The following is a 14,420-nucleotide window of genomic DNA, read 5'->3' on the forward strand; positions in this document are numbered from 1 at the left end:
AAAATGTTCATTCATGTGTGCACTCACAACAGTCTGTGTTTTCAGAGGTGTCACCGTGTGCACACACACATTTTTGGCGTAGGAAAACAGCGCAGTGGCTGGTGTGTGAAGTCGATGACAGCTTCATTATAGCCGGTGTGCACGGGGAGACGGCACAACCCGGGGAATAGGACAGGCCAGGTTTAACAGCAGCCTGCCTGCAGATCACTTCAGTGGTTCGTTAGGAGACAAATGTCATCTCTGAACCTTTGCTTTTTCTGTTTTCAAAGATCCAAATGACAAATCATTCTTCCTCTCCATTAATTAAAATCTACATTTTTTTCCCCTCAGATTAATCAGAGAACATGACATTATTTAGGCTGTATTTGAATAAATGTTTGACAGAACTCAAAAAAGGATTTTAATTTGTCAACTGAAGGAGACTTCTTCAAAGCTCAGGCCTTGTGTCTACACTCCCTCTACTGGAATGTTAGCAGAGTGCAAGAAGTGTAAAGTGAAAAAGGCAATAAAGGAAGACAAAGGCATAACTTTGCTCAAAAATACAATTTATTTATATTTTAGTTTTAAAAGTACAACAACATTTAAAAAGAAAAATAGCTTTCTGCAATCCAGAACATCTTAACATGGAGAAATAAAATGTACGTTGAAGTTGGTACAGATTTAAGAAACGAGTAGGTTTACTATACTGTCTCCTTAAAATAAAAAAGAAATTACAAACTTAAAGGCTGGAAATTTGACATCAGAAGAACAAGCACATTAAAATGGAAAAGTGGAACATTGATGAGGTAAGTACTAAAATAAGCTCAGTGATCTAAACAGGCCCTTTCACAGAACCTGAGAGGATCTTCTTGAACTTGAGTCTCGATACTTAATCCGAGCCCCGATGATGAAGAACTGTCAAAACAAGAGAAGCTGCATTAGAACATAACATAGTGTTCACAAAAACACAGTAAAACTTTGTTTTTGCATCCTACCTTTCACAATCCGAGTCATAAGTAGCTTTGTCCTCTAAACTTTTAATGCAACCAGTGCTGGAGCGTTGAATGGCTTCAGCCACTGTGTACCTGGTCTGACCGAGAGAGCACTTCATAATCTTTGTAATGCTGAGACCCGACTGCAGGAACAGATGCAGCCTGCTGTCGGATAACAACAAGGGAACCTGGAGAATGCTGGAAGAGACATTATGATCAGGAAAATGAAAGAGCCAGGATGCAACTGATAAATGAATGAATATATATCAACCTACTTGTCCAGAAACTCCTGCAGACCCTTCATCCTCTTGGTGACTTGGTCTTCATTCCTCAGACTGAAAAAGGGGTTCCAGGACGGCAGTTTGGGCACATTTCTGTAAATGACGGAGCAGGATAAATATGCTGGTTTAAAAAGTGAGATAAAATTATAGGCTTCATTAAAAGGTGGAAAATGTAACGTACAAGACGAGGGCGTTCTGCTCCAGGCAATGACGCAGCCAGACAAACTCACTGTAGCGCCTCCTAACGCAGGACCTCTTCTTTCGGAAGCACATACTGTTGGTCTACAAGACAGATCAGCACAAAAATAGGATGGCATTGATTCTCTTTTTAATAAAAAACACCAAATGAAAGAAATCCATTAAAGATCCATGAACAATGAGTTAAAGAAACTAGTGGATTTACTGAAGAGTATCAAGAGGATGCTGAGTCTACAGAAACCCGGCCCTACAAGCTGCAGTTTACCAGAACCAGGTGCGTTTTGCCCATAGACCGTTTAATAAGAATTCAAGTCAATGGTTTCGCCCCTGAAAAGCTACAATGTTAGTTGGAAAACATGTATGACACCGGTCCCCGAGGCCTGGAGTTTGACATCTGTGCATGCCAGAAGTGAATCAGCCAGGAAAGATCAAACTCTTTATACACTCATCTTCAGGTTAGGGTTTGTGAGCAGACGTTTTGGAAACTTAAACATTCAGCTACTAGAGCACGTGTGTCAAAGTCGAGGCCCAGGGGCCAGATCTGGCCCTCCAGGAAATTATATCCTGACCTCCAGATTATTATAATTTTTTTTTTTTTTAAACCATTAATGAGCAGACATTACCTTATCCGATTGTATAATTTTGATAGAGTGCATTTTTAATAGAGAAAGTTCTTTAAGGTTTAAATTAATTTATTCAGGAATAATATTCCCACCTGTTTTTAACTCATATTTATGTTTAAAAGTTACGTTAATAAAGTTAAAAAATAAAAATAGTTTCAGTGTGTTCAACAACTGTTTGGCACACAATCTGAGTTTGGAATTTTGGGCCCCTTAGCAATCAAGTTTGACACCCTTGTCTTTAGCCTGCAATTACAAGGGCGAAAACGTTATCAAATATACAATAAATCACCTTTAGCACACTAAAGAAAACATTTGCTTTATAAAACTTTATCACATGGAAGCAAGACCTCAATGTCGGCTCCATCTATTCGCTCCTTGTGTGCCGCCCTCAGCACCGAGCCGATGGGTGCAAAAAGGACTACTTCCTCTCAGAGTCTATGCTAAAATATATATATTTTTTTGCAACCAACTCTGCAGAGAAAGTGTTAGCAGTGCAGACTCTTCCTAGAAGGGGCTGTTCCCACACATTCATACATACGAACAAAAGGACAGTCGTTCTCAGAGATAACAAGGACTGGTGATCAGAGAGTAGTGTTTTAGAGGAATGTGTGAATGGAGCAAACTATCACTTTGGAGTTCTTTTCCTTGAGGAATTAACATTATAATGCACCGAACAAGCTCCAAAAAGTTGACTTTGCATGATAAAGGCCCCTTAAAAAGGTCTGCATCAAATCTCCAGTGACCTGCTTTTGGTCAAGAGTCACTTCCATCCTGCAGAACCCATACGTTACACTTATTGAATGAGCATGTAGGAGGTAGGGCTGAGTATGGATTATAATTTCCAGAATTAGATTCACAAAAGCCTGGATCAATTAGATTGCAATTGTTTTTCAATTCCATTCAAGTTTGAGTTTACACATGTAGATATTTATTTAGAAAAACATTAAAAATCTACTATACGTTTTGAATTTATTTATATTAATCTGACACAGTTCGCATACTGTAAAATAAAGAGCTAATAGCATACAGAGTTACATCGTTAGTCAAAAGAAACTAACAAAAACGTTCAGATCATTCACAAACCGTAAACATTGTTCTGCTTCTCCTGTGGTGTTTCAGTTTGGCCACTAGTTGGAGCTCAAGGTTTAGCAGTACACTTTATTCCAGAAAAGGAAGACCGTATGAGCAAGCGCAGAGGAGAGAAAAAAAAAAAATTATATCACAAATTGTTTCTTTAAAAAAATGCTTCCTTAAAAGAGTTTGGAAAATTCATACCAGTGAGTTTATAAAGATGTTCATTTAGTCAGCAGTGTATGTTTACGTCGACCGAGTGTTAGCATTAGCCATCCTACGGGTAATTCCATCAAACGTTAGCATCAAGCTAGCGGACCTTAGCTTTATGTGCTAGATTGATTTTTATTTTATCAGTCAATTATTCATCTACTAAGCTTAAACTGATTCATCGATTTATCGACAACTCCAATAGGAGGGCTTCATTTTTTTAAAGCAGTGCAGTTGGCTAATCACTATAGTAAAGAATAGTCCTCAGACATTTGTACCTCCAAGTTTAACAAAAGGAAATGCTGGAAGCCAAAAGCGACATTTCTCCCATAAAACATGTAAGTTCAGCTAAGGTTATGGTTTACAGTTTGGAATTCGACTTCTTTTCAGACCTTTATCTTTAAAGCCGCCTTTCTAATTCAAAATCTACTGGAATTATGCTGAATTTCTCTTTAACGGTTGAAAAGTTGCCAAAGATTTTATGTTTAAGAGTCACCGATGACACCTCAGGTGTTTAAGACTCCAGAAGAAGCATAGGCTCAAAAAAAGATTTTTATTTTTGTTAAGATAAAATGTTTTCTTGCATTATTTCCCCCCTCTGAATTCAAAACTAAAGAGCCATTCTGGAAATGGGCATCAGCACTGGATATTAAAATATTCTTCCAACCAAGATACAACATACTTGGAGATAGATCTCATAGTCAACATATGTGGTCCAGGTGTCTTCTTTGTGGAGTCTTGGATCTTGAACTGAAATACTGATAAATTCCTGCAAAATTCAAAACACAAAGATTAGACCATTATACTCTTCATGTTTTTGTTGTCGTGTTTCACATTTGCTAATCTTTAAAGCTAATACACCACATGTCGTGTTGGAGAGAACGAGCAAAAGCAGGACTTACAGATTTTCTGAAGTTATTTAGAACAGTGCTCATAGTAGGTGGACTCTGCAAAGACATTAAATTTAACATTTAAGTACTGTATGGCAAAATGGATTTCAGGCATAGAAATACCGCAAGCCTCTTTCACACTGAAACAATCCAGTCAAGTCGCTAAAAACAACAAGCAGAGAAAATTCAACAAGCTTTGGCCGCTCATTTAAAAGAAAAAAAAAATAAATAAATTAAGTCTTGCTCAAAATTCTCTATTGCTCTGTTCCATTGCAAACATATGCAGGTGCCTGCAACACATGAACTCCGACGCAATAAGAAATCTCTCTTTAAAGGAGTAATCAAAGCAGCATTGTGCTTTAGATCAGGGGTCCCAAAACTACGGCCCACGGGCCGGATCAGGCCCGCCTCCACATACTGTTAGAAACACCAATGGAGAACCACATAGAATGCGTTTTATTCCACCCTTCTGCATTCTGAACTATGATGACAGAGGATAGAATGTTTATTGGTTAGTGATTCACTTTTTCTTTCGTACATTTTTTTTGGACGTCGATAGCTCTTCAGCTCATTCAGCTATTTAGCTCTTTCAGCAATTAAAATGTTCAGCTCTTTTTAATGCTAGTTTTGATGATTTATAGGCTTATTTGGCATTTAGCTAATATTTCAGCTACATGTCCACTGTTATGACTAATTTAATTTTTTTAAGGCAATTTTTTTTACATTTTGCTAGTATTTTAGCTAGCTATCAGCATACGCGTTTTCGGCTATTGCTTCAGCCATTTCAGCCATCATCTTTAGCGGTTTCGGCTATTAGCTTCAGCTTTTTTAGTTCTCAATTTTAGCACAGCTGTTAGCACCAGCATCTTCAGTTTACAGCATTCACACTAGCATTATTGAAGGTAATGCCATAGATCTAGTTTTTAAAATTAGATGGCATCATTTTTGTCAATGAAGATTTTAGAAATTGAGTATTTTAAATTTGGCTGTGTGTCTTTCTGGAAAACTGTATATGTGTACGCTTAGGCTGTGATTGTTAAGACTTTTTCTGTTTGCCTAACTGACCCCGGCCCCACATCAGAAAAGAAAAATGTTATGTGGGCCTCACAAGAAAAAGTTTGGGAACCCCCGCTTTAGACTAACCAACTAAACTTCCCCTTTATAAATCAGACATTTATGCTACACAGGAACTCACTAGATCACTCGGGCAGTTTTACTGTTTAAGAACTGTCTAAAAATATATCCCAAGTTAGGCTGTTTTAACCCAACTCCAACGTTCAATAACCCATCTTATAGTAATTTTAACTCAGGAGAGTTTAAAATAAATCAAATGGGTTAAAATTAACCTACTACAGCTCCCCCCAAAAATATTGAGCTCCAAAAACTAACATTAAAAACCCAAGAGTTGGCTTGAAGAAATTACCCAAATGTTTAAAGAGTGGATAAAAAGCCAGAGCAACCAAAGTGAAGTAGGTAAAATGAGTATCAATCTACTGAATCAATAAAAATACTTTTTAAAACATATAATCAAATGCATGCAAAAAGTGAAAACTACATCAAATCACATGGACACTCCAAGGCACATTTGGATTTACAACAAATATGATGTCAAATTGGGGAAAACAATCCAAAGTGATGTTTGTCTCCATGATTCAAATATTTTTAAGGTGGAACTTTTACAAGTTTACATTTGTACTCACCGTTCTTCTTCGAGGGCTGCTTGTCGTGGAACGCAAATCTGTTCTTTAGCCCAACAGGTCCGGCTCAGTGCTCTGGTTCAGAGTTCAGTTCTAAACTCAAGTTATGCAAATAAGCTGCTCAGTGGGAGCCCTGACGTGCTTTGGGAGGCCAAGTCACGTAAACCAGTTAAGATAGCGTTTAAAAAAAAAACGCACACACAAAGTGCCACATAAGAAATTCTGGTTTTATTTTAATTGTTTATCTGATCCAGGTGTGTGCAAAATCTGGGCGTGTCTGCGTTAGGCCATTGCACACCTGTTCCTTAGGGGTCTGATTTCAAGTCCCAATGAAAACTGGTACTAAAGGTGTCAGACTTTAACATTTTAAACTTGGAAAGTTTGAAAGATTTTCAGTGAAACTTGGATATGTAGAGTTTAAAGTGTTAGTTTCAACAATAAAACATTAAATAATGTTGTTGCTCCACATTATTTTGTAGGCTGTAATAAAAAAATAGAAAAAAAAACACCCAAATAGAAAATAAAACTAACTTTGAAACATAAAGATACAATTTTATGAGAAAAAATACAGGGGAAAAAAGTATATTTTTAACCCATGAATTTCAACAATTCACCTGGATCACTAAATGTTTTACATTTTTTTTCTGTTAAAATCTACAAAGCTCTGGACATTAAAAAATAGTTCATTTAAATTAATGGTCACAAATTATCGTGTACAAATTAGCATTTTGTGGCCACAATTCATCAATTCTTACAACTATTTTTTTTTACCAACGAAAGAGTAAATGTTATTTTGTGCCCAAAAAATACTAATTTGAGAACAAAACCCTTAGTTAAAGCTCAAAATCTACCAAGAATTTTTTCCTTTTTTATATTCTCAACAAGGTTTTCTTGGATTTGCTTCTTGGTAGACTGTCACGATCTATAATGAAGAGCTCTAATAAAATGTTTAACTAAAATTGTAAAAAAAAAAAAAAAAAAAGCTCATTTCACACATAAAAACAATGATGAGACTTTGAAATAGAAAATCATTTATTGAACTTCACAGAGTAAAATAGATTTCTAACAAATCCCTTTTCCAAATCAATCAAGTCTGCAGTTTTAAGGATGAGATCATAAGATTTCACAGATTGATTTCACTTATTACAAATGGGGCTCCAACACATCTTGTTGCTTAAATTTAATAGTTTGGCAGAAAAACTAACAAGAACAAATAATGTTTGTCTCATATGTGACAATCACTAATCACTGCATCCATTTATGAAGATCTCAACTCATTAATACTACCTGCTGCTTAACATGAAAACATCAACTTCTGCTGAAACCCCACAGCGAAAAAAAAAAAAAAAAGTTTCTGCATAAAACTTTATTACAAATTGAAAAAACATTTACAGAGTGTTAGCAAAAGGTTTCTGGAAAAAAAAAAAGCGATCAGGCGGAGCGAGAACAAAAAAAACTTAAACCTTATACCTGTTAATTTGAGCTGTTATAACATGTATGACATTTAGTGGCCCTAAAAATACTTTGGAAGACTTCAATGATCATACATTACAACACCTTTGACAGCTCAATGCCCATTTAACTAGTATGTACAACCTTAAAGCTCTGAAAACCACAAAAGGGTAAAAAAAAAAAAAAAAAAAAATCTATTCAATTCATGTAACTAAAAGGATAAGGCGAGCAACAGCAGAACAGAGAGTCCTGAGAAAGGAGCAGAGGTAATGCAAAGAGCAACACAAACTACAACAGTTACTGAGCTTCATCTTCTGGACAGGAATGCCACGTCAGTCGCTCCTCGTAGAAGGAAATGACCACCTGTGGGCAGCGAGTGTTGGCTTCACGGGCGGGGACCAAATCCGCTTCGTCAGAATCTTTCCTGTAGAATTACAAAAAACACATCACAAATATGTAAAAACCCTTCAACATAGACTACTTCCACGATAAGTCATAAGATTTTGCCTGATAAATGTTGATGTGAACCAATCAGAGAAAATTTGAACAAAATTAAAAATAGACATTTTTGTACTCCTAACTATAAACAGTGTTCCCTCACTATGTCGCAAGTCTCACTACTTTGCAGATTTATTTTCAGCGCAACTTTGCGTTCTCTATGTCCTGATTGGTTGTTGACTAGGGGTGTGCCAAAATATCGATATTGCGATATATCGCGATATTTAGTCCTGCGATCGATTCTCGATGGGTTCTCACCAAGTATCGATATTATATTTTCATTTTAAAAGGCTGTAGCGCTGAGCGTCTGAGTCGCGCGCCGGAACTATGGGCGCACGCTGCGTCGGACTTTTAATAGCGATGCACGCGCACGTTCGGGAGAAGCACCGGTGAGATACAGGCTCTGTAGCGCGTGTGTGAAGCATGCCTACCTGTCAGCATTTATCATCCATCTGTAGGAGATCCACCCGGTAAGAAGTGACTTTGAGCGCTAGAATGTCAGCGATCACTTACTTCCTGTTTGCTGTGGGAACTGAGCGCGTGCTTCGCAGTTGTCTGTGTACACTTCAAGGAGCGTCGGAATTTTCGCTTTCATGCAATTCAATGTTTAACCTGCTGGTGTACGGTGTAATTTTGGTAAATTTATAATGTGACGTTTTCAAACAATGTAATCACTTGTTGCTAATGTTAATTTAAAGTAATTCTTAAACAAAAAAAGCAGGATTTGATGTATGAACTTTAATTTAAATGTAATTAAAACAAAGTACATGAATTCACTGTAAAATTAGGGAGAATGCTAATTAATTGAAGCACTTAAAATTATATTTATTGCCATTATTATGTGTGTTTTAAGGTTTTTACCTATTGACTGCTGACTGACCAAATGGAAAAATGATAAAAATTGGAAAAATAATCTCAAGTAACAGTCTGAGTAAATCAGCCTTTATTTTTGGATGCTCAGCCCTTTTCAAGTGAGAGAAAAGTGCACAAAAAATTAGGTCAATTTTGAGAGAGGCTGTAAAACATTATATTCATCATCCTTTGGTGTGACGTTCTTTTGGAGGTAGATAGCTGTCACTACTTGACTTATTTAATATTTGTTCTGTTTACAACAATTCTGCACTAAGTAGTGTCACTGCTGATCATGTTTACTATTGTTAACATTGAATCTGACAGATAATTATAATTCAGTTGTTGTCAATGTTTGTCAAAGACATAGTTTTACTGATTTCAACAATGTTGCACAAAAGTGTCTATAATTTGTTGCACAAAGTAAGAAAGGTTGTTTATTATGATTGTGTTTAAGGTAAAAAAGATAAATGGGGATACATTTCCCCCCAAAAACATGTTCTATATAATGGTAGTTATTAGAGAGGATTTTTACCAATTATCGCAGTATCGCGATATTATCGATATCGTGAGCCATGTATTGCGTATCGTATCGTGAGGTACCCAGTGATTCCCAGCCCTATTGTTGACCATGTCAATCACAATCTCCTCCTTCCTGTGTCTCCTGGATAGAATTTATTTAGCTTGCCAGTTACGCAAATCTTTCATACCGACCAGATTTGTGTTTACTTTTTATAATCTGAACTTGATTTTCAGAACGTTGAAAGCTTAAATGAGAGCAAAAAGTGAAAATGTTCCGGCCTGTTTGAGAAAAGTGTATGGTGATGAGTTTACTGCCTATTTCGTCAATCGTAGGTCAGTTATGGAACTTATCTCCTGCGATAAACAAGGGAATTCGAGTAAATTACTCCTTTAAAGTCAAAACAAAAAATGAGCATAGCAGGTGTCCTTTAACAAATCAATTTTGCTTGCTTCTTATAATTTTGTTTATTTCATTTACAAAGATTTTGTCTAGGTTAACTGAGATGTTCTATAAAAAAATAAAAAAGCGTACCATTTCATCAGAAACATTAACTCCCCGCTACTGTCTGTTGCTCCAATAATTCGCTCAGGCTCCAGGTTTCTGGCAAAGCCACGTGGTTTCTCAGCCTACAATGGAAGCACATGGACACATGAGTGCTGAGAACTGATCTCCAAGTACCCCAATGAAACAGTAACATACCATATCTTTCTTTTTTGCTTCTGTCTCTGGCTCATCTGTGGAGGCTTTCCTTTTAACAGCAGCAGGCTTCTCCTTAATTTCCTTTTGCGCTTCCAAAAATGCAGAAATCAGCTCAGGACAGTCCAGGTTCTCCTCTGGCTCCCAGGTGTTGTCGGCACTGATCAATTAAAAGGGTTGTGAACATTTACACCCAAACCATGGCTGTTAAATAATAAAAAAAAAAAAAAAAAAAAAAATCGCAAAGCTTCATGCAATTTAAAAATTATCGGATCTAAATGATGAGGATTAAAAGATCTAAAGTAAACAGGGACATCTGGTGCTCCTTAACAGATAACAGCACTCGTCAAATTTTGAGAAAATTGAATTTAACATATTCAGGCCGGTATAATATGATGTCTTCCTGCATGTAAACCTATTTTTCGTTGTTTTAATATATATATAGGTAGTTACAGCGTGAGTGGAAAACAACGACAAAGGGCAGGTGCTAGCCACACTAGAGTATTAACAAAATGCATAGCCCATCTGAAGAAAAATTGTGGCCAATATAAACCAAATTTAGGAGGAAAAAATGACCAAACTATAAATCAATCATTTAAAATTTGACCCAAAGTTCATGTTAATTTGACCATAGTAAATGTTTGATTTCATGACCACAAACATCTGGTATCTTGGAGTAAACAGGCTCAGCCCCCCTTCCCCTTCTAAAGAACTACATTCTAGGTCAGCCGAGGGGCTCCAGTTAACTCACTCTGTAAATCCTTTCCACTTCAAGTAGAACTCTACTTTCCCATTGACGAGACGCTGGTCGAGTACTTTTTCCACAACAAACTCTTCAGGCTCTTCCTGCGTCTCCTGTGTGTCCTTCTTACTCTTTGTATTCTGCTTCTTGCCCATTCTGGCCTCTAAAAACCAAGAGGAATGAGAGTCAAATACCGTTTAGCATTTATGTTTCACGCAACTGCCCTTTTCCACTTCACCTGTAGGCCCCACATTACGCAGACAGGCTTGTGCCGCAAATATAAACGTTTTTAGCAAATATGCGTTTAGTTTTTCCAATTTTTTTTTTTACGACGCAAGTAACTCGTTCACATTTACTTCGCAAGTTTTCTGTAAATTGCACGAGCGTATTTGGTGTTAGCTAACATGCTAGCAGAGCCAAATCAGTTTGAGGCCTTAGCACTATTTTAAATGTGTCTATTAATTTATTTTATTTTATTTTATTAAAGTGTAAATTAGGATTGGTGCTACAAAAATTCGTTTACTTTAGCTTACATAAAGTCTGAAACATTTACCAACATTCTCACCAAACGAAAGTATTTGTGTGTTAGCTCCTCTTACAAAATACCAAAATAAGACACACTTAAAGTAAAAGTGAAATCTTCAATCGACGACACTAGTTTAAGAAAGGTGTAGAGTTTTGGCGGTGAGGAGTCAAATACCAATTATCCGGGATTTATTTATGCGAAGCTAGCTTAATTGTACTCCTTACGTCTAAGTTTAAAAAGAAAAAACAAAAACGCCACAAACATATTAAGATGAACCACTTGCTACAGGTAAACGTAACTCACATACCTTGTAAAACCTAGAAAACAGCGTCGGTGACGAATAACTATCTTCAACCACGCGGTCACTTGCCTGTCTTTATGTGTAGATAAAGAAAGGAGGGTGCGCGCCAAACGCAGTAAAGTAAGTCGGCTACGGAAGCCTGTAAGTAAATGCGTTTGCTTTTCTACGGTGTCCTGTTGGCATTCTTTAAAAGCAGTTTCGCAAACGGCAGCACCAAATATTTAAAAGACGATTAAAAAATGTATTTTAAAGGAAAAAATAATTAAATTGATGAGATATTTATAACATTCTTACAAAGTAAACTGTAGCAGCAAACAGTTTTAGGTTCATAACTTGTGATTTACCCGTGTTTTAATTCTTCTGTTTGCCTATTTTCATGATACTTGGATCTCAAGTCTGTAATAAAATAAAAATGATATTCTAAACATTATAAAAACAATAGCATAACACAAACATTCATTTGAAAATTATCCATCACCGAATAATGTTTTCAGGTGAAAAATATGTGTGTAGTGTTTTATTTTTTTCAAGTTATTTTTTATATTTTTAAATGAGTAGATTCTTTAGACTCACAGTGAACTTACTTTCTGTTTTAAAACATATTTTGCTGTAGTTTAAAGGTTCCAAACATGTCTCAGCAGTATTTGATTAGGTAAAATCTACAAAATTTAATGTTTTTTGTAACCCATATAGTGACCATTTTTGCAAATGATAACATATGTTGACAACATCATCACTATAAATGTATTTTTTTGCAAGTTTTATCTTGAAATGTTTTGAGTCCCATTCTCAGGCCAACCTCAGTCAAATGGGCTAATATTTGCACTGTTTGTCAGTTTTATTTTTCGATTATGTGACTGAGTACTATTCTAATATTTCTAATAAGTAATTAATTTATAACCAAATGCGGTTTTAAATAATTTAAACTATGTTCACATTCTTTGACATTTGTCTAACCAAATGAGAAAAAAAAACAATTAAGGGTTTTGAAATTAAGACAATAGTTTGAGAAAAAATGAAAAATTTAACATTTAACAGTGAAATTTAAAGAAACGCAAAGAACATATGAATAGTAAAAAAAAAACAAAAAAGAATAAAAAAAAAAGCAATCCATTGCATAACACAAAAACAAATATTTTAGTTCAAAGTTTGAATGATGTAAGTGAATTAAGAGGAACCTGAGAAAATAACTTCTAAACTAAAACATAGCTCATGTGACCAAAGAATGCCATAAAAATAGTGTTTGACTTATACAAACCAACCCAATATATTTACACAATTGGGGCATTTACAATCCTAATAATAAAACCATACATATAAAATATCAAATACACAGAACAGTAATCAAACTGGGGAGTTATTTTATTTTATGAATTAAATCATAAATTGAGATTAGGGTTTCGAAAATGTACTGTTGAATATGATTGTCAATTATTGTGTAACATTAGATGCGTTTGTATTTTTAGATATTTTTAAAATATAAATAAGGCTAGTAAAAAATGTTTCACATGAAAAACTTGTCAAAACTTGCTATTATTTTAGAAAATAACGAATTAACTGCAGAATTGGGATTCTCAGTTGTTCTTGAATGGAATTAAAAATGAAGAGCTTAAGAGTGAAAAAAAATCCCACAAGGTTATCAGAAAAAACAACAAACCAGAATGTCACTTTTCTTTTTTTTTAATTCAGAGTTAACAAAACCCCCAAAGCGCCTAAATTCTTCAAGCAAAACCACTTTCAGCAATCAACATGCAAACAAACAAAAAGACACACATTTGTGAAACTCAAGAGACAGAAAAGTAAACTTTAAGCTAAACCAGGAAAAGGAAACCAAATCACTAACATCACTTCATGCACTCCACAATTACTATTTCACTCACTTGGCGGACTTTGTAAAGCTGTGTACCCATTAGTTTTCATGGCAATCCCTATGCAGTGCACAATCCAAAATATTTAAAGGGTTACGTCTTGCCTTGCAAAAAAAAAAACATTTTAAGTAACTGGACAGCTCGACTGTTTGGGGTCACAGTAATAATGAATATGTTATTATACAAGTACACTTAAGTTTCGCCTAAACCTTTCAAATTAGTCAAAAGAGATTAGGAAAAAAAATAAACCTGAGGTAGAATTTCATTTTGAAAAAAAAAAAAAAAATGGTAAAAGTTTTTGAAATGCAAGAGATTAAATAAATCAAGCTGAAAAATGGGGAGTGTTTTTGTTTTGATCCTGAAGTGAATGGATGACAATATCCAGCAGTGTGCTCACGCAGAAGACGGCAGAAACATAAGGTTCAAATCTCATAGAAAACACATAAAACCAAATCAGCTAAACTAAATTTAAACAGTCTGTGATTGTAATTTCTTGAACAAAATGTCAACTTTAGCAAATCTTTTAAAACAAGTCAGTAGATTAAAGGCACACTTTTGCATACCTAAAAAAACAAGACGTATTCACCAGAAAACAAAACAAAAAAAGAGATTTGTTACTGTAACCTCTCACAATGCTCGACATCTTACAAAAGTAAAGCAATCTCATCGTTTGGTCAATCTTACCGTTTTTTTTTGTTTGTTATAGTGATAAGTGAGACAAAAACTCCCATCAAATGTTTGTTTTTTTCAAATCCTTAAATAGCAATTATCAATCCAATACAAAGTACTTCCCAAAATCAGATTGTTGAATTGTCTAAGGTTAAGTTATAATAAAAAGACACCGTCCTCGACAGTCTCAATGTCCACTGAGCTTTTTAACACAAACTTTAATAAATACAATCTTTAACTTCTTCTTCTTCTTCCTCCTCCTTTCCAAAATGCTTACAAAAAGGCAAAACGTAAATGGAAACTTAATTTTTTTGTGATCTCTATGCAGTAACTGTCACAATTAAAGTCTTAGAAC

At 35.3% G+C, this 14,420-nt stretch overlaps 2 protein-coding genes across 2 annotated transcripts; both read right to left on the reverse strand.

Annotated features, from left to right (window-relative positions):
* Positions 1–643: 643 nt before the first annotated feature.
* snx10a (sorting nexin 10a) lies at positions 644–6,155 on the reverse strand. The gene is made up of 7 exons (XM_024259384.2): positions 5,945–6,155; positions 4,257–4,301; positions 4,037–4,123; positions 1,434–1,534; positions 1,247–1,345; positions 975–1,169; positions 644–894 (listed from the first exon to the last, which is right to left on the reverse strand). Exons 2-7 carry the CDS (start codon positions 4,287–4,289, stop codon positions 804–806), a joined length of 606 nt encoding a protein of 201 aa, XP_024115152.1. The 5' UTR covers positions 4,290–4,301; positions 5,945–6,155; the 3' UTR covers positions 644–803.
* Positions 6,156–6,951: 796 nt separating this feature from the next.
* On the reverse strand, positions 6,952–11,692 carry cbx3a (chromobox homolog 3a (HP1 gamma homolog, Drosophila)). The gene is made up of 5 exons (XM_024259397.2): positions 11,535–11,692; positions 10,711–10,864; positions 9,963–10,119; positions 9,795–9,889; positions 6,952–7,817 (listed from the first exon to the last, which is right to left on the reverse strand). The coding sequence occupies exons 2-5, from the start codon at positions 10,854–10,856 to the stop codon at positions 7,691–7,693; spliced, it is 525 nt and encodes a 174-aa protein (XP_024115165.1). The 5' UTR covers positions 10,857–10,864; positions 11,535–11,692; the 3' UTR covers positions 6,952–7,690.
* Between the last annotated feature and the right edge of the window lie 2,728 nt (positions 11,693–14,420).

The sequence above is a fragment of the Oryzias melastigma genome, linkage group LG11, assembly GCF_002922805.2.
Source record: "Oryzias melastigma strain HK-1 linkage group LG11, ASM292280v2, whole genome shotgun sequence".
NCBI classification, from domain to species: Eukaryota; Metazoa; Chordata; class Actinopteri; order Beloniformes; family Adrianichthyidae; genus Oryzias; species Oryzias melastigma.

What these genes read in the sequence shown, in the direction of transcription:
- snx10a (XM_024259384.2), bottom strand. Translation starts at nt 4,289, where the DNA reads ATGAGCACTGTTCTAAATAACTTCAGAAAATCT. An exon ending in TAAATAACTTCAGAAAATCT is followed by an intron (nt 4,124 to 4,256) that starts GTAAGTCCTGCT and finishes TGAATTTTGCAG; the next exon opens with GAATTTATCAGTATTTCAGT. An exon ending in TATGACTCGGATTGTGAAAG is followed by an intron (nt 895 to 974) that starts GTAGGATGCAAA and finishes TTGTTTTGACAG; the next exon opens with TTCTTCATCATCGGGGCTCG.
- cbx3a (XM_024259397.2), bottom strand. Translation starts at nt 10,856, where the DNA reads ATGGGCAAGAAGCAGAATACAAAGAGTAAGAAGGACACACAGGAGACG. An exon ending in AAGTGGAAAGGATTTACAGA is followed by an intron (nt 10,120 to 10,710) that starts GTGAGTTAACTG and finishes TTAATTGATCAG; the next exon opens with TGCCGACAACACCTGGGAGC. An exon ending in TTAATGTTTCTGATGAAATG is followed by an intron (nt 7,818 to 9,794) that starts GTACGCTTTTTT and finishes GTAATTCTACAG; the next exon opens with GAAAGATTCTGACGAAGCGG.